General features: G+C 34.3%; 2 protein-coding genes across 2 annotated transcripts; one reads left to right on the forward strand and one right to left on the reverse strand.

The window, feature by feature from the left end:
• The first annotated feature begins 490 nt into the window (after positions 1-490).
• Positions 491-4,687, forward strand: LOC115974880 (brassinosteroid-related acyltransferase 1). Its single transcript, XM_031095426.1, has 3 exons — positions 491-1,132; positions 1,777-2,235; positions 3,943-4,687. The coding sequence occupies exons 1-3, from the start codon at positions 686-688 to the stop codon at positions 4,438-4,440; spliced, it is 1,404 nt and encodes a 467-aa protein (XP_030951286.1). The 5' UTR covers positions 491-685; the 3' UTR covers positions 4,441-4,687.
• An 80-nt stretch (positions 4,688-4,767) lies between these two features.
• LOC115974879 (two-component response regulator ARR12-like) lies at positions 4,768-15,597 on the reverse strand. The gene is made up of 6 exons (XM_031095425.1): positions 14,794-15,597; positions 13,981-14,133; positions 13,210-13,611; positions 12,992-13,068; positions 11,641-12,903; positions 4,768-5,109 (listed from the first exon to the last, which is right to left on the reverse strand). The coding sequence occupies exons 1-6, from the start codon at positions 14,921-14,923 to the stop codon at positions 5,038-5,040; spliced, it is 2,097 nt and encodes a 698-aa protein (XP_030951285.1). The 5' UTR covers positions 14,924-15,597; the 3' UTR covers positions 4,768-5,037.
• Between the last annotated feature and the right edge of the window lie 3,538 nt (positions 15,598-19,135).

The following is a 19,135-nucleotide window of genomic DNA, read 5'->3' on the forward strand; positions in this document are numbered from 1 at the left end:
TTAGTAGGAAAACATGTAATGTTTATCCAATTGTTGGATGTGACAAGCTCGCATGCTTTAGCTGATATAGAGGACGATTTTCCTCATGTTACAGTGCTTTAAATGATTACAATGAACAATGTATATGTCACACTCACCACTTCAACAATGACATCAAAGTTTACTGCTGAGTTCTGAAAGCCAGACTAGCTAGAATTCTGGACTTTGCTCGATGGCTGACTGGACGTTAGCCCCGCGCGCGCTCTTGATGGTCCCACAAAAGTAGACGTACGTGTGGGCCCACCGACTGATGATCATGATCAATCAGAGTTCTACACCACTTGATGATAGGTATTAGGTCATTGTCACTCACTCACTCACTCACTCTCTAGTCTCTTCCAGTGCGAGCCAGGTAATACAGTCGCCGACCCACGGGGATTTTTTTTCTTAGAAAAACAGTGCCATGCAAAGCATTTTTTATTTTACTAGTTTAAAAAAACAAACAAAAAAATGCTTTACAAATCAGTCTTATTTTCATGAACATTTAAATAAATCTCCGAGAGACACTTAGGTTAGCTCCTAGGAATCTAATAAGCTTTCTCTCCTTATATTTAGAAAGCTGTTCTCTTGTGTCTCCCTCACAAATTAAAGCTACAAGCAGTTGAGCTAAAGACACACACACACACATATACACACACTCATTCACATGGACTCCCAACATGGAAATTATCAAACAGTTTCTATTACAAAGACTGTGCCTGTGTATCCAAAACTTTTACACCCTCAAAAAGTTTTGAACCTCTCAAACTTGGACAGGCAGTGTCCAATTCTAATGTACTTGGTTTTCTTTTATAACCCATCTCATGCTAACAAAAATTTGTCACTTAATTCTGTGTTTGGCAGCTTGAAATCTGGGTTGGAGGAGACCTTGTCGGTTTGGTACCCGGCAGCGGGTAGACTTTGCCCGAACCGAAACGATGGAAAGCTCGATCTCTGGTGCAACAATAATGGTGCAATTCTAGTTGAGGCAGTGACCCAAGTTAAGATCTCACAGCTTGGAGACCTCTCTCAGTACAATGACTTTTTGGAGAAATTGGTGTACAAGCCTGTTTTTGATGGAAACTTCTCTAATATGCCTCTGGTTGTTGCTCAGGTGAGATTTCCCCTTGAAGCCCTTAAATCAAATTAGTCATTTCTATGGTTTTCCCAAGCCTTACTTATGAAGTTTGTTACAAAATTATCAATGGCCCTAAACCTTTCATTAATTAGGGTTTTTTTTTTTTTTTTTTGGTCTCTTGGGAAATTAAATTGTAACATATAGTATCGATATTTGTCCATAAATTTATACCCAAAAGGCTTCCACATCCAGCAACTGTGATAACAGTTTTCTCGAAAAAAGAAGAGATTTGATTATATTGGTCACACACAGGGTGGTAGCTACATGTATTTCCATGCCCTTTGGGAACATGCTTCCTTCACACTGGACAACAAAGGTGACACAACAACTTGTTCAAAATTTCTTAAGATAAAATTGTAACAATTATCGAGAAAACCAGCATATTATATGAAATATTACTGATTACATATCATCACTAACTTGTTTTTGAGCACTGATGGTAAGATCCACAATCGAAAACAGTGAAAAGGTGAGTCAAAAGTGATATCAAGAATCTGGTTTTCCCCCCGGATAAATATCAAGAACCTGGTTTTGAAGTGATAGATAGGGTTTTGTTTTCTTTTTCTTTTTCTTTTTGGTGGGTAATCTTAAGTAGTAAAGTGGTGTTGGTGTTGGTGTAGGTGACAAAGTTTGGTTGTGGAGGTTATTCAATAGGTTTCGGTGCAAGCCACTCGTTGTTTGATGGACCGGCCACCTATGATTTCTTGTGCGCATGGGCTTCTAATTCTGCTATAATGAAAGCAAAGGGAGGTCTTGAGCAGCAGCAAAAACCAGTGCATGAGCGAGGAACACTGTTGGCTAATTGTAGAGCCCCAAACATGGCTACAAGGTTATCCAAAAACCCAGGTTCAGTGACAAGGGCTGCAGCCATTGATCATCTATATCAGTTGATAATGCAAGCTACTACTCATAATCAAAATCTCTCCGACATGGGGAGCTCCAATCAGAAGAGTTACCTTTTTAGGACCTTTCATCTAAGTGGTGCAATGATAGAAAGCTTGAAGAGGAAAGTCTTGGGTCAGAGAGGAGGTAGCTTTACTTGCTCATCCTTTGATGTGGTTGCAGCTCACCTTTGGAAGGTAAATTTTTCAACTCGCTAAAAACTTTTCCACCCTCTTCGTTTTTTGATGAATAAACTAAAAAAGGGTGTTTATTTCATGTTTTCAGTAATAAAAACTCAAGTATATGTAACATACTGTATACAAGTTTTTTCCCAAACTAAAATTTAGGTTCTGTAGTAATGAACTAATGATAAGACTATGCTTTTAGACTATTTGAGTAGATTTAGTTGTAGATCTTCAACCTAGTTACCAGACAAAATATAGCGCAATCATTAATATCTGGAACTAATTTACTTAAGATCTTCAATTTTTTTTATTTTTTTTTATTTTAAAGTATATTGTTGAGAGTTTTGTAGTTTAGCAATCTTGTTTAGTCTCTATTATTACTACGAAAACCTTGTAAAAAAAAAACCAATGATTAAATCCTCTAATAGCTTATTGTAACAACTGAATTAAAGAAAAAAGAAATAGAATTCTATAAGAAAAAGAATTAAGTTAAAAAAGAGTTTACATTAGACTTGAAAAGTACAAATAAAAAAGTGTCCAGAGAGGAGTGTGAAAAAACAACCATTAATGCTACAAAATATAGATTTCACAAATTTTTTCATAATTTGTGAATGTTATAGATTGTAATTTGTATTACATCACTTTCATATGGACTATGAAAATGTTTGTAATTTGTAATTTATGACGTAAACCCATGAAGATAGAAATTTTTTGTTGGTCCTATGCAAACATGTGCGAAAACCTAGTTGTGACTTGTGACTTGTCAGCTTCAAGGTATCAGCTCTATATACAACAAAAATTGACCGCTGTGTGTGTGTGTAAATCTTGATTATTTTTACAAATCCCCAATATTCCTAGATCTCAATATGTTATGATGCGGTATCAAAGGTCTGACGAGGACAACTTGGCAAATTTTCAGTGCTAATGAGATTTATCGAGATAAGTCATTTGTAATAATATGCTCGACAGCATTCTAATGATTCAGGTTCAGACAAGACAAGTATATAGAGCGGAAACAAGTTGTTTTAGCAGTTTTAGAAGTATATACAATATCTGATGCGTCCCATTTGTAATCACCAAAAGTGAGATAAAATCTTACAGGATTGGCATCTTGTCCTTTCTCATGTGTGAAAAGTTCATAGTCAGATAATTACAACTCAGGATCAACCGTGACAAAGGTTTGAGCTAATAATATAACGAGTTTTGGAGTTTTATGATCACTTAACGATGTAAATATAAAAAATTCACAACTTTCTTCTTAAGATGGCTAAGTTGTATTAGATATAATACTTCTTATGAGGATATCATTAATTCCACTTTTATTATACATCAATTATAACATGCAATCTTCATTGTTATTAAAAAAAATTGTGAAATTTCATCCTTAGACTTGTTGTATACATTGTTTAATAATATATCAAATTTCACAATTGTTGTGGTGTTAAATTGTGATTAGTGTATAATAAAAGTGATGTCAGTAGTGGTTTCATTTGATGATGTTCACTAATCAAAATTTGTCACCTCCACAAGCTGTGAACAAAAATTGTAAAATTTGGGGTGGGTTTTTTTTTTTTTTTTTTTTTTTCGGTAAAAAGGAAAATTTGTTGTGGTTTGTAACATTACTGGTTGATTCATGATTACTTGGATACACTGTATACAAGACAGTAATGTAGAATTAACAACCTATACATGAATTTTGAATATTGATTGTCAATTCAGGCAAGGACCAGGGCTTTAGGAGTGAGGAAAGAAACCATGGTGTGCTTGCAATTTGCTGTGGACACAAGGAACAAAATGGTGCCGCCTCTACCAAATGGTTTCAGTGGCAATGCTTATGTGCTTGCCTCTGTTGCGTTGACAGCAGGAGCATTGGAGGAACAAAGCCATGAAACCATAGTTGAGAAAATAAGGGAAGCTAAGAATTCCATAAGCAATGACTACGTGAATGCATATGTTGATGCACTTGAAGGACCACAGGGTTCTCTCCCTCCTCTGAAGGAGCTGACCATAGTTTCTGATTGGACCCGAATGCCATTCCACAAGATCTCACTCTTACATGGAGAAGCAGCTTATGCATCTCCATTGGTTTCTCCAATCCCACAGGTTGCATTCTTCATACAGAATCCTAATGATAACAGGGGCATTGATGTGAGGATTGGTTTGCTTTCAAAGACCCTCGATCCCTTCTCTCACTACTTCCTCAATGGAGTGCAATAAAATAAACTGTGATCTCTCCCCATCCTTTTTTATTTTTTTTGGTCTTATTTTAGTTGGTGGAGAGGTTTAGGTGGTCTGCCAAAAGGGCTAATAGAAAAGTGATTATATATAGTATCACTGTTATGATTGTGACTTGTCTTGCTGAGTTGTTCAAGAACTAATATTCCTATACATAATATAGATGAAATGTCGTTTGGTAAAGACACAATATGGAGCCAAATAAAGTTGAATGCACTTTTCTTTTTTAGAACAATGTTCTATTTTTTTAATGTGGGTCCTTTAATCTCGGAGTAATCTTAATTATTATACATTTAAGGAAAGCATGTGTTAGTGTAATCAAGTAACATCAATTACTCTATCATGCATTGTCAAACCATGGACAACGATGCGTTTCTGTACTACAAATTGAACAAGCCTGATTCATAAATCATAAAAATGCTCAATCAACAAGAAAATCCGAACCTAATCTTATCAAGTAAATCTATTATAAAGGCAAAAGTGGACGTGTTGATAGATGTGTCATGAATTATGCAACAAGAAAATCATCAAGGACAATGTTTAGAATGCAAGTCCTTCTGTCTCTAGTAGTTGGCTGTTTCACATGCATGTCCCAAGGGAATAAGGGTCGCATCCAAAGTCTCCTTCGATCAGTTTCAACTTATCTTGTTCCTGCATTACCAAAATCATGTCATTGAATGTCCAATAACAATACAAAATATAGTGACAACAATGCAATCATGCCTGTTTTGATTCTTCAATGCAAAGATAATGTGAATGCCAAAACAAGGTATTCATCAAGTTAACCAAAAGGTTGCTAGTCAGGCAAAAAAAGATCTGGGTATTATGCAGACAGATTTATTAGTCAGTTAATTATTTACTACTATTTTATTAAGGTGATAATGCAAGGAGACAATGACATTCATTAAAATCCAAAATATTAAATTTATAACTTATAAGATCTGCCCTGATTTGAAAAAATTACAGTGGAATGATTGCACCATTTTACAGGCATGTTCAAGGAAATTAAAATAGCTATCACAAGACACGATGTACCAAACATCCCTCATAACATGGGAAAGGAAGCAGAGACAAAAAAGAAATGAGAACAAATCAGTGAAAACTCATCCATTTAACAAGACGAGTGTCTTCAGATGAGATTAAAGACCCACCACCCCCACCACCTCTCTATTATTATTACAATGGTGGCCAAGATGTTGACAGCTACATATCTTTTTCAGTAGACTCACTGTAATGGGTATATGTGTCAACCTGAAGGAAGTTATAGGGGGGGACCTTATATACGTTTAGTGGACTGTGTAATTGCATTATTTGTTGGCATGCAAGGGATTCCAAAAGAACCAGGAAACATACACTGAGACAATGCCCCAAGAGATGACTTGAAGTAACAACAATGACAAGAAGTTCAAGAAATAATCCCTGTTGCAACCTACCTGGCTGTCTCTTATAAAAGTGAAGTGAGGCTGTGAGAGGTGTAATTTATCCTAGATCAAACAAACGACTTTTTTATCCTATGTTGGATAACCTGCTCTATTTCTTTTCTAATTTATTGGAAAGCTATAGATCTTGAACCCATGAGCTGACCTACAACCCATTTTGTTGGTGATGAATTTAGATGGTTTGCCATTTCACTCTATCAATAACCATATCAACCATTTTATGAATAGCTATGAACGATTTTTTTTTAAAGGAACCATTTAAAAAAAAAAAAATAAATAAACGAAACAAGAAAAAATGCATGGACAGACAAGTACTAGTAGCCTTGAGTTTGAAACTAATCTCCTTCAAGAAATTAACTCTTCTCCAATTTTGAAAATGAAAAATTGTTCACACAAGCATAAATTAACGATTATTTGGTGACCATGAAATAGACATGCCATCTACAACTTAAATAGCCTAAAGACAAATTTGAAAACAGTATCAGACAATTAGATTGAAAAGAAATCACTTGTTCTATTTGCAACACATACACACTGAATGTATAGCTTTTACCTTTTTCTATCATTTTACATATCATTTGCTTCAAAGATGAATTAGGATGACATTGCTTGTATATTCATATCAAGGCCTTATGAATATTTGTATCACCTACTCAGACACAGAATAATATAAAAAAGATATTTGCAAGTCAGATGAATTTTATAGCCAAGAACAGCTTCTTTTTTATTATATAGGGTAAGAAAAACAAAGGTGCAATATATCAAATGCTGCCTGATCTTTCAAATGTAAAGATTCTATTGAAATATTATTTATTTATTTTTTTGGTAAGTTAAGATTCTATTGAAATCCTAATCTAGTTCTTGGCGGTCCAAATGAGCAAATAGGACAATCTTGTGTAAGCATTCAGCCAGTGTGTAAGTTCTTGGATGGGTCAATTATCAATCCAGTGAAACAGTGTAATTCCTAATTACGATTTCCAATTATATAAGGTGCTGATACACAAACACAAACAAACATATATATGGTAAGTAAATTGGGGCAAGGGGGCTGGTGGGACTCGAACCTAGTGCCCAGACACCACAAGAGGTGCTGGAACCACTGGAATATCCATCTAATAACGTGCTGATATACACAAACATTCAATGATCATCAATATGGACCAATACATATGCACAAACACATAAAGGGCTTAAGAACACTAATACATAATGCGCATGGGCTATGTATGGAGCAGAATATAACAAATTTTCGGACTGAGGCCACATTTGGAAGGAAGGAATAGACACGGTAATAGAATAACTATTCTGAAGGAAAAGTTTTTGCTGTTTGGCTGTGTTTTCCTTACAGAGAATAACTATTTCTTAAAAAAGAATACCTAAAAGGGTCATTGTTGGCTGCTGTTCCCACCAAAGAAAGAAAAATCAGTCGCTCCCCTCTGGATACACAGGTACTTTCTCTCCCTCCCTCTCCCTCTCTCTCTCATCTGTTTTATGCTATTGATATGTAAAAGATTCCTTATAATTTCATTTTCTAGTTTTTCAATGAATATGTTGATTTCAATTATTATTATTATTATTATTATTTTAAATCTAGCTTAGTTCTACCAAGTTCACTAAAAGTATTACAATCTTTCAGAACCTCATATATATATATATATACACACACACACTATAGTTGGATTAATTTTTTTTGGAAACATTTTTTTAATTAAGAACTTATTTTATATGATAACATGATATTCAAGCAAGTAAAACTTTAACATTCATGGAAGATATTATCATTTCTTTTTCCTTAGTAATATTTATGACTTTATGGAGATATTAATTATTAAACAAAGGAAAATAACATTAATTATAAAATTATTCAATTAATGACAGACCTAACTACGATGACAAGTGTCTTCCACCAAAAGTGACAAGTCATGAGTTTGAGTTCAGGAATTAGCCTCTCAAAAAAAAAAAAGCGTTAAGATTGCCTACCGATCACCTCTCTCAGACCTTGCAAAAAGTGAGAGTTTTTGTGCACTTGATGCAACCTTTATCATTTTTTTATCATAAATTTATACAATTTATATACATAATAATACTAAGCTAGACCCACAAAATGTGTAAATATAATTTTATAAATAAAGTTATTTTAGGAAATTTGATTGAAATATGATTTAATTCTACAATCTTATCATGCCATATTAAATTTTGAAACACAGATTCAAGATTCTATTACTATATTGTCACTAAACAAATAGTAATAATTACTTCATTCTAGCTTCTTGTATCTTTTGTAATGTAGATTCCTATTTTCATGTAATCACTATTATAGTGGTACTAAATGAGCCCAAAATCATTTAGTATCACTTGTTCATAAAATCTACTAAGAAAACACCATATCACCAACTCAACCTGAACCGGTTAAGTTTATTAGCATGCTATCAGGAAGTCAACTGAAGTCAGAATTAGTCCATAAACCACCCTAGTATTACAACATATACAAGTCCAAGAAAAACATTCGAACTGCACTTCCCTAACAAGTAAATCTTATTCTCTTAATACAATTTTCTTCTTTTGCAAATGCACCTATTGCTGTCCATTTGGGTAAGAGCCAGTCCTTGCTCAGTTATGCCAATAGTCTAGGCCTGAAAGAATGGTCCAATATGAAATAACCAAAAAGTGACACATACCAATCCATGGCCAGCATCTAACACATGCATGTGCACACACATGTCGCACGTGTGCACACAATGATTTGAATCAGTAAAATTTACTTTTACGTTCAAAGTGATAAAGAATATTACTACATTTAAAGATCAGACTGAATAATGCGAACAGGCAAATAAATTGGCTATAGATACAACTTGGGGTTAAAATTGAAAAGAAGCGACAACAAACTAACTACAGGGAAAAACTTAGGTACATTTCATTAGGCATTTTACCTTAGGTTATCCAATTGAATTAAACCACATCGTTGTATTGTCCAATGCAGCAAAAAGAATGTTATTTTTTCCAAGAACAATTAAATTCAACCATGTGATTTCATTGATAATTAGTTAACATAACCAAATTGTTGAATTTAAATGAAGAACCAGTTCATTCAAGAGCTACTAACAAAGACTCAATTTCATGGGTAGAAACTGGGAACCTTGATCTGGTTGAGTAAGCACCTCATGCATTAATTTTTCTCTAAAAAATGTGTAATGCAGCTAACATTTAGTACACCTCATCACATTGAGGGGTCGGGAGTGAGCCCCCAAATTGAAAGTCAACTAAATTTCAAATATCTCTCTCTCAAGCCCTAACATACTTCGTAAGGTTAGTAACTAAGACAAACCCTCTTCAAAAAAGATTCAAATCATTCCATCATAGAAATAATGCCAGATAGAAGTTGCCCACTTATCTACCACCTACTCTCCCCAACCAGGACATTAATTCATTTAGTAAACCATCATATGCAGTTTAATTGTGCGGCATAATTCAATTTTGGCACCAATACATATATAATATAGGCTAACTTGAGTGTCCAACACTCTTTGAATGCCCGAAGATTCCCCTGGGTGTGTCATGTGTGTAGTCCCCATCCCAAACACCAACTAATTACAAAGAGAATTCCCTTGAGAGTGACCCAAGCAAGATATTGGCTATAAGAGCAACCACATCAGTCCTTCCAAAATTAAAAAAGGTGTGAATTTTACACATTTTAACCAAAAAAACACCCACATCAATGGGTGCAAAATTGTGTATATTTACAAAAATGCTACAATAATTGTGCATATATGCACGGTTATTGTAGTTTTGCAAATAATATTTTACTATTTTTTTTCTCTCTCCTTCACCTCACTCTCTCTTTTTCTCTCTGGTGCTTCCACTCTCACCTCTCTCTCATTTTGTTTCTGGTCCCTCACTCTCACCTCACTGATCTCCGAAGCAACCTTGCCACCGCTGATCGCTGCCGAAGCAAGCTCACCCGCTGAAGCAAGCTCACTTGCCGATCAGTTTTGGGATTTTCTGTTTCATCAGTGGGTTTTGGGGTTTTGATCTTTTTAATTATTTGTTTGATAAGTTTTGGGATTTTCTGTTTGATCAGTGGGTTTTGGGGTTTTGATCCTGTTTTATTCTTTGTTTGATCAGTGGGTGATGGTGGTTGATGATGGTGGGTTGATGATGGTGGCTGGGTGGGTTGATGGTGGGTGTGGATTGATCGTTGATGGTGGCTTAGGTTGTGATGGGTCTGTGAGAAGGTTCTAAAGAGAAGTGTGAAGATGAATATTTTATTGAATAAATGTGTAGAATAGACAAACTGATGTGGGTGTTTTGTAAAAATGGGTATGTAAAATAGAAAAAGTGGGTTTTTTTGCAAAATTTACAAAATTTTTACATCCACTGATGCGGATGCTCTAAGTTTTGAACCCAAAACCTCATGGATATCATAAGGCCTTGAGAACCACTAAACCGAATATTGACTAATAGTAAAAATATTTCATCATTAAAGAGGGCAGGGACCCAAACAAGCAAAGTAACTTTGTAATTGCAAATAACTGAAATCAAATAATGCAACCAAAAAATTCCAATCTATAGTATGAAATTGGATGGTCAAATCTATTTTGTAAAATTAACAAAAGTTCCACTGGGATCTGCAGGTGTACCATTTTCTGTTCAGATTTTTATTTTATTCATTAAGTTTTTTCAACAGTTTAATATTGTATTCAGTATTTATTAAATGCTGAACTGCGTGTAGAGTAGAATCTATGCCAGTCTGAAAATAAATTACAATCACTTTAAGTGTGGTTTAGTAAGTGAACACATGTCATCTTATTGTTGGTTGTTTGTAGCCAAACTTTGTCCCATGAACAATCAAAATACAAGTACATAAAAAGTTGTTTGTCTAAAATTGTATTGTGCTTTTCTCCATAATATTCCACTGGCCAAATAATTTCATCAGATGGGACTAGCATCCAATGAAGTCCTAAACTGCTTAAAAATGATTGGGGAGACTCAATCATATGATGATGAGATTAATAATTCATAATTTGCTAACGTGCTTCTCTTTACAACTGTATCCCCCAATTTGTTACTCCCTGTCCCCAATTGAGTGAAACATTTGAAATAGCATGATTATTAATGAAAATGATAAAGATATAGTGATCTTAAGATGTCCTTTGCTTTATATTAGAGGTGGCATGACTTTTAATAAGAATCTTGTTTGTTTCTTGAAAAAAGACAAGGGTGACATGTGAAAGAGAACTTCTACTTGGGAAAGTCTCATTTATTTTGGGGCAGCCAAAAAAGGAAGTATATCACTTGGTGTGGGACGGAAGGAGAACATGCAAGTTTGATGGTGAGATCCAGAACCTAGTTATCTTAAGTGGTTTAAGAATGCACAACTGACGAACAATGATAAAAAAAGTACAGAAAAATGTGTCATAGGTCCAGTACCAAATAGGCAAACAAATCAAATCATGCTATGCTAAGTTCTCTTACAATTTTTCCACTGGTACCCCAAAATAATTTCATCAGAGAGAACTAACTTCCAATTAGTTCTCTGATTAGCATCAATAAAACAAGTACACTAAACCCGCCGGGGGGGGGGGGGGTGGACACTAAAAAGGCCATCTCTAGTTACATATTCTTTCATTTGATGTTTGATTTCTTAAATAGTATGTGAAAATCATGCATGGTCAAGATTTTACAGCAATAATATTAAAGAAGACATCTCTGTTTGCAAAAATAAAGCAAGATTATATGATATTACCTGTTTTGCCATTGCACTCACTATGTCTTCCAATGAGCCAAAATTACCAGAAATAAAACTTCCCTGAGGCTTCCTTTGGTCCATGAAAAGCCCTTGCTTCAACTTCAGTGATGTCTCCATTGTAGATTTATTAACCTCATTATGATTCATGTATAACGGATCAATAAAATTTGATTGTTCCATCGAATTGAAATCCATGTTTGTGTGAAAGATTGTGTTCTTTGGCTCCAAATGCTGACCCAGTGGACCCACAGTACCATTGACAGGGATCATAGAGTTTATTGAGCTACACATAACATTTGAGTGATAAGAACCATCCTGATCATGGTCATCCCACCTTTGAGCTGGGGCATTATTACTTACTTGGCCAGCATTACTGCTGATCAGATTTGTTCGGCATTGTACGTCTGCCCTTAGATCCTGTGATTGAGTGGAAATTGAAGAAACAGAAGAAACATTACACGGATCACACCCAATTTGCAAGGCCATTGTGGACATATTGTCCCTCAAGTTACTAGGCTGCATAGTAGCCTGTTTAAAAGTGTCATTTAATGAAAAAGAATTTGACTGGATCCCAGATGACTGAGCAGTTGACCAGTTGTCATTCAATCTTCTGTGATCGGGCAAGGGTGAAGATAATTCTGAATTTAAAGAGGCAAATGAAACAGAAGAGTGATTTCCAAATACTTTGCCAGTTTGAGCTCCTTGAGGGGCTCCTTCTAACATCAAGGTGTTGTTTGTAACACCAAGAAGAGGATTGCTGGAGCTACCAATGGTCATTCTTGCATCTGGAAGGCCACTGGAAATGGGGAAAACTGTTGTATTATCAACAGCAGCGGAGAGCTCTCTGACACGTGTAACACTTTTACTATGTTGTAGTTGATCAAGTTGTAGTGACATTGGCATTCCTTGAAGTACGCTCCCATTATGGTTTCCAGGAATTATGACCTGCTGGAAGTTAACCTGATCAATGGTGGAGCTGCCTGAGTTTTGTGAATGACCTAGTTGAGTCATTCCTGAAGAAGGAAGGCTGTGAATACCCAGACCAGCAGATGTGCTCAATCTACCAAGCATCCCACTAGGTGGGAAGGATCTGAAAGCAGCGTTATGAAACTGCCCAGATCCATTCAAGGTTTGAAAATTTCCAACTCCATTCAGAGAACTCATTTGCAAAAAGGATGCATCTGTACCACCTAAGGCTGCCACCATATTAGCTTGCTGGTTTGCCACACAGCTGATTCTTTTAAGGTAAAGCCGGTATTTCTGCAATCATAAAGCAGAATAGTAAGCTTCCTGGGATCAAAAGTTTAGATCATATTAAACCGAGAAAAAGAAAAATCAGAATCTATGCCTGGAGATGGCTTGCCACATTTTCTCTTGTAAGCTTTTCAACATTCATCAAATCTAGAATCTTTTTAGGTACAGCCTCTGCATCCAAAGCAATATTAAATAAAAATAAAAATAAATTAAAAGAAAAACTACATGGCTGAAATACTAAAATTGGAAAAAAGTCTCACGGATTCAATATGTGCCTAATAAATAAATGTAGAGTGGTTGTGAAGAACCTACTGTCAATGCCCAACTGATTAACAGCTGCAACAAACTTGCGATGCAGATCCACAGACCAAACAACCCGAGGCTTCTTTTGATTTGATGGGTCATCATTATCAGGCCCATTTTCATCATGCTCCTCAACCTCCTCTTCATCCTGATCCTTCCGTTTTTTATTGAGCTTCCCATTCTGATCCAAAAGTGTCCCAGCTGACCCTGGTCCTCCTTCAACACTCCCAGAATGAAGCTTCTCTTGATTGCCACAATTATTCCTGTCTTTTGAATCAAACTTCTTTCTCCTGATTACATGTTGCCAGATATTCTTCAGCTCCTCAATTCGAACAGGTTTCAGTAAATAATCACAAGCTCCATGGGTAATTCCCTTCATCACAAGCTTGGTATCGCCATTTATGGACAACACTACAAATTTAAAGATTTTAGAATTAAAATTAAAGCCTGATTAAGTAACTGCATGCTGCAGAGGATACCACAATCCAACCACAAGCTCTAGAGATTTTTAAATTTAGCCATTTAAAATCCATTGTAAAATTTTTGAAAGACCAACAAACTCATGGACTGTTGAAATTATCCTTTTTCTTCTTCTCTGGAAATCAAACTAACATACTCCATATAATTGAAGAGTTTGAGATGGAAAAAATAAATATCTTACAAAAGTTAGTATTATAAATAAACTTGCTATTTAATCTACAACACATTTTTGCTTTCAGTAATTTAATCTTCACTGAAGAATGCCAATATACAAAAGATCATGTAGTGTTCCTTGCTTACTTATGACAGGTAAGTCCATCTCAAGCCCCACAAGCTCAAGCAATTTAAAACCATCCATGTCTGGCATTTGAACATCACTGATAACCAGGTCAAACTGGTCCTTGTTTTCTCTCAACAAATTCAATGCCTTGATTGCTTGATTAGTTGTCGTAACTGCAAAAACCGGAACTCATAATGTTATCATGCCAATTTTCTAAAAGTAAATACATTTCATATTTCCAAAAGCTACAGAGAACCGAATGGATCGACCAACCCATAGTCCAACCAAGAACATAGTTCAAAAATATGACAGTACTAGACAAATCACAAAATAAAGAATAAGATTAGAACAGCAATGAAATCCATTTGCTGAATATTTACTAGAAAAAAGAAAAAATATATTTGAACAAGAAATGATAACTCATTCTATAATTACATGAAGTCAACCAGTACAAAAGGAAAAACTGATTTCGAATCTTGTTTAGAACTCATAAGAAATTCATGACCCATATAGACCTTAAAAGTTAAGACCTTATATACAAATGCAGAGTATTAGAAATAGAGAGAGGAGTAAGAGAAACAGTAAAAGTGTGTGAAGTCCAAACTATTTCCAAATGTCCAAATTAAGAACAAATCTTATGAGAAGGCAGAAATCTAAGAACCCATTTCCATATGCAAAGAAACACAATCAAACATATGTCCCTGCATGTAATCTAGTCAGCAAATCATACAGATTCAATATACTATCAAATAGCAACTAAAAAAATCAAAATATTCAATAACAAAGCACAAATCCAGAAACCCATATCCAAAAACTGAAAAAAAGAAGCAAACCATGGTATTGGCATCGACGAAGCAGCTTCTCTAAAAGGAAAAGGCAAGTGGGGTCATCGTCAACAGCGAGCACACGCATTCCAATTGGGAACTGGTCTCTGGGGTCATCTATTTCAGCCTCAACGGTCATTTTGTTGAAGCAGAGAAGAATAGCCAAACTCAGATAGCAAAGAGCAATGAAAGAAAACACACACAAAAAATAAAGAGTTTTTCAAGTTTCAAGAATATAACAATAGTCTAGACTCTGGTCTGAACAAACCCAGAATCCAACAAAAAAAAAAACGATTTGCAAAGATTATGGAATACTCTAGTATACAGTACAAATTTCCAAAGAGAGAAACAGAGTCTAGAAGAAGTGGGTGTGCGTGAACGGAACCAAAAAGAAAGAGAGAGAGAGAGAGGAGAGAAGGAATCTAAAACAGAACAGAGTCTATGAAAACTGAGAGAAAGCAAATATGGAGAATGAGATTCAATCATTCATGTAAAGTCCAAACTGAAATAAATAAATAAATATATAAACAATGAGAGAGAGAGAGAGAGAGAGAGAGAGAAGAGAGAGTTTGTAGGCTTTCACTCACGACCCCATGTTTTTGTTTTTTTGAGTTTACTTTGTGTTTTAGGTACAAAAAGTAGTAGAATGAATGGAACCAACATCAACATGGCAACACCTCTCAATTCTCAACACTGTCACACACACACATTTAGGCAAAATCACCATTCAAGATTTCGATTGCGCGTAACTCACGCGCCCACGGACGCTGGGACGGTGTGTAACTACTAACTAGCCTTCTCTTCTTCAACTTTGGGTTTTTGTTTTTTTTTTTTTTTAGTCAAATCTCAAATCAAATGTATTCATTTTTTGGTGTCTTACTTTTGAGTCGCATATGACATAATTGCGATAGGTGTTGCTTTCACAAATGCAGAAGTTTATAATTTACAATATTTTTCATTCTCTCTCATGTGTATTATTCTTTTGCAATCAAAGGGAGAAATTATTATTCTTTGTTGAATCAGCCAATGCCTTATATTATCAGCAAACTCTATAAGCTATTTTTTTTTTTTTTTTTTTCCTAACGTGTTTGGGTGAGATCTTATTTCTATTTGCTCAATTTGCTTGAAAATTAAGTTGGATAAAAATAAGTTGTATATATAAGAATATATATATATATCTTAAATTAATAAAAAAAACTAATTTTAGGGATATAATTTTTTTTCATAATATGCTTATGAAATGGTTTATTGTAATTAGAGCCAATCACTTTTACATGAGTTCATTACTATTATCAATTTAATTACTCACCAATCACAAATTGTGAAAAATTGGTATTTCTAGACTTATTGTTAAAAAATAAAAGATTATACTTAAGCCCAAAAAAATATCTTTCCTTCATTTTTTTTCATTAACTCAAAGGCAACTCAACCATTAGGTTACTTAGGCAATGACCTAAGACCCCCTAAAATAGAATATATTGTATCTATTTGTCTTATAGTATTGCACAAAAAAAAAAAAAAAAATTATTAAAACTATAAGCCTCTCACTTAGAAATAAAGAAAAAAGACATTTTTTATTGGCTGATAAAATGTCTTGTCTATCTGTCTTACAATGTAAAATTTTTAACTAACACCCAAATATTTTATAAATAAAATTTTATACTCTTTTCAAGTATTCAACATTTTATTAATACATTTCACTATGTTTGGTGTAGTTTAAGAGTGTAAATTTTTTTAATTTTCCAAAAAAATTACTCTTCCTTTCTCTCTCTATTAAATTTAAAAGTAGAATTAATAGTTTTCAAGATAAATTCATTACTGAAATTCATTATAGAATAACTGAAGTCCAACATTGCCAAAAAAATAGTGACATCTAAAATATGATATTTATTTCTGATATAATTGCTTCGATATTTTTAGAATTAAATTTAAAATATGTTTTTTAAATATATGAAAATAGTCTAATTAATGTATTAAATCATATAAAAATGTTGAATTTGTTTTTCTAATTTATGTATAACTTATAAAATATTAGGTAACAATATATTTTACATTTGCTTTTGACCTCAAAAATGTATTGAGTCGGTCCTAAACTATGCCATATTTTTACCGATTATGAATTTGAATGGGATTTGAAAAGAAACTATTTGAAGTTGAATTGAGGGATTCAATAGGAGTGGCATCATTTAAAATTTACAAGTTTTAAAACTTTTTATTTTATATTTAAAATACTTTACACAGGAAAATTTTTCATAGGAACATGACAATATTTTGCATGAAAGGCATTTAACATATCAATAACATGGTTAATTTTTCATGATTTTGTGCATGATCATGGTAGTATTAGTGCAAAGAAACCAATTAAATCAAGGCTAAAGTTGTTATAAAAACAAATATCAAATTGATGAATTTTTGCAAAAAAAACAAAGTGTTCAGCGAGTACCACCATTAGGATATTGGAAAAAACTAATACCTCTTCATGAAATGCCCCATTTTAAATTATTGCCTTAGTAAATTGTTGGCATAGTGCACAAAATCTGTTAAGCCGGAATTGAATGCAAGTAAAATATTCTCAATAAAATTAGATTTTTATTTCTTTTTTTTTGGTTTGGGAGTTAGTATCATTGTTCAATTCAAGAAATTAAATTCATTGTAAAGTTTTTCAGATTCTTGAAAAAACAGTTAATTAGTGTTTTGACTCACATTTATCTTAAAACTAAGGATTTGAGATCTTATAAGTTTGAGATGGATCAGTAACTCTGTGGCTATGACAAGTTTTAAACCCAAACCCTCTTAAACTAGGATTTTGTACATATCTCATTATTAATTTATAAAATATCTCATTAGTAATTTTAAAAAAAAGTTTATATAACAAAATTATGTATATGTAATTTGTCTCTTTCTCTCTTACTGTATTGTTTAGATTAAGATAAAAAAAAAAAAAAAATCTAATTTGTAATTTTAATATTTTAAATGTCCATTTGACTAAACTCAAAACGAGCAGGATGGATTAAGAATGAGGATGAAATTATTAAAATTTAATAGGGATTGATATATATATATATATATATATGTTAAAAATATTTTAAGGATTTGTATTTGTAAAGATTTTTTCAACAAAACCACCAGTTGCTATGAATTTTCCAATTTTTCACCATTAAGTGAAACACACCACCTAATCCTTCTCATAAGTTTTAATGTTTCAAAGCCTTGTGCTGATAATTTAACTTTTTATTGAATAGAATCGTACTGTATTCGTTTTTTTTTTTTTTTTGGTTATGGAGTAGTTTGTGACTTTGTGTGGATAAAATTTTATGATTTAGAGGGTTTCTTAATATGAAGTCAACTCATACATTATTTTTTAAGATGTTATATAATAAATCATAATGTATTAGCCACTTCACACACGTCACACGCATTTAGAGACTTTCTATTTTCAAAAAAAAAAATTTAGAGACTTTCTCTTTCAAAATGACACATAATAATAATAATAATAATAATAATAATAATTGTAAGGACGCGATTCGTGGCGGACCGTAACAGTGTCGGGTTCGCACGTAAAAAGGCCCCTAACAATATCATTTGTAGAGAGTGGGTTTGGAAGGCTAGGCCTTGGTTGACAGGCAGTGGGTTTTTCGCGGTGTTCGTCCAAGTTTAAGTTTTCCTTCACCCCTGGAGTCTTTCTCCTGGAGGTGGGCTGGGAGGCTCTGGTTTTTGGCCATTTTTCCCAACCCAACCTTTAGGTTACTTGTTTTTCCTTTTATATTCGCCTGCGTTCATTGTCCTTCGTCCACGTATAGGGTCAACCTTTCCAAGATTGATACTTGTCCCATTAGCCCATATTCAAAGTCGTTGGGGGTGGTTGTAAAAACCAAAGAATGCGGCTCTGTCAGGTTCAGAGCATTGAATGGCAGTAAGGGCAGCTTTCCCTGGATATTTTAGATCTTTCTTCCTAGTTTCAGTCCTATACTGTTTTTACCCTTCTTTCAGGGGGGACTTTGGGTCTGCCGAGGACTGAGCTGTCCTCGGCGGTATCCAAAGGCTATCTTGTCGAGTTTGGGCCATAGCCCTCCTCGGCTTGGGCCTTCGGATTCTCCCCGGGGAGATGGGCCTGGCCCATAAATCATTTGGGCCCCACAATAACCCCTCAAAACCCGGCTGTCCAACCTCTTGGTTGGAAAGAGGGGTTTTGGTGATGCCGAACCTCTTCCCACGGCCCAATCAATTTGGCCTATTAATAATGCTGGCGGCTCTTCATCTGTCCAAGAAATGCGCCGGTTTATGAGACAGTTTTTGATTTCGCGCTTGATGCGCTCTTATCGTTTGGGTTTCCCAAAACGTGCTTTTAATG

This window comes from Quercus lobata, chromosome 2 (genome assembly GCF_001633185.2).
Source record: "Quercus lobata isolate SW786 chromosome 2, ValleyOak3.0 Primary Assembly, whole genome shotgun sequence".
NCBI classification, from domain to species: Eukaryota; Viridiplantae; Streptophyta; class Magnoliopsida; order Fagales; family Fagaceae; genus Quercus; species Quercus lobata.

Excerpts from the sequence above, each read along its gene's own strand:
- LOC115974880 (XM_031095426.1), top strand. The coding sequence starts at position 686 with ATGGACTCCCAACATGGAAATTATCAAACAGTTTCTATTACAAAGACT. Across the intron at positions 1,133-1,776 it reads TGCCTCTGGTTGTTGCTCAG|GTGACAAAGTTTGGTTGTGG; the intron begins GTGAGATTTCCC and ends GTGTTGGTGTAG. Across the intron at positions 2,236-3,942 it reads TTGCAGCTCACCTTTGGAAG|GCAAGGACCAGGGCTTTAGG; the intron begins GTAAATTTTTCA and ends TTGTCAATTCAG.
- LOC115974879 (XM_031095425.1), bottom strand. The coding sequence starts at position 14,923 with ATGACCGTTGAGGCTGAAATAGATGACCCCAGAGACCAGTTCCCAATT. Across the intron at positions 14,134-14,793 it reads TCGTCGATGCCAATACCATG|TTACGACAACTAATCAAGCA; the intron begins GTTTGCTTCTTT and ends CGGTTTTTGCAG. Across the intron at positions 12,904-12,991 it reads ATGTGGCAAGCCATCTCCAG|AAATACCGGCTTTACCTTAA; the intron begins GCATAGATTCTG and ends TTATGATTGCAG.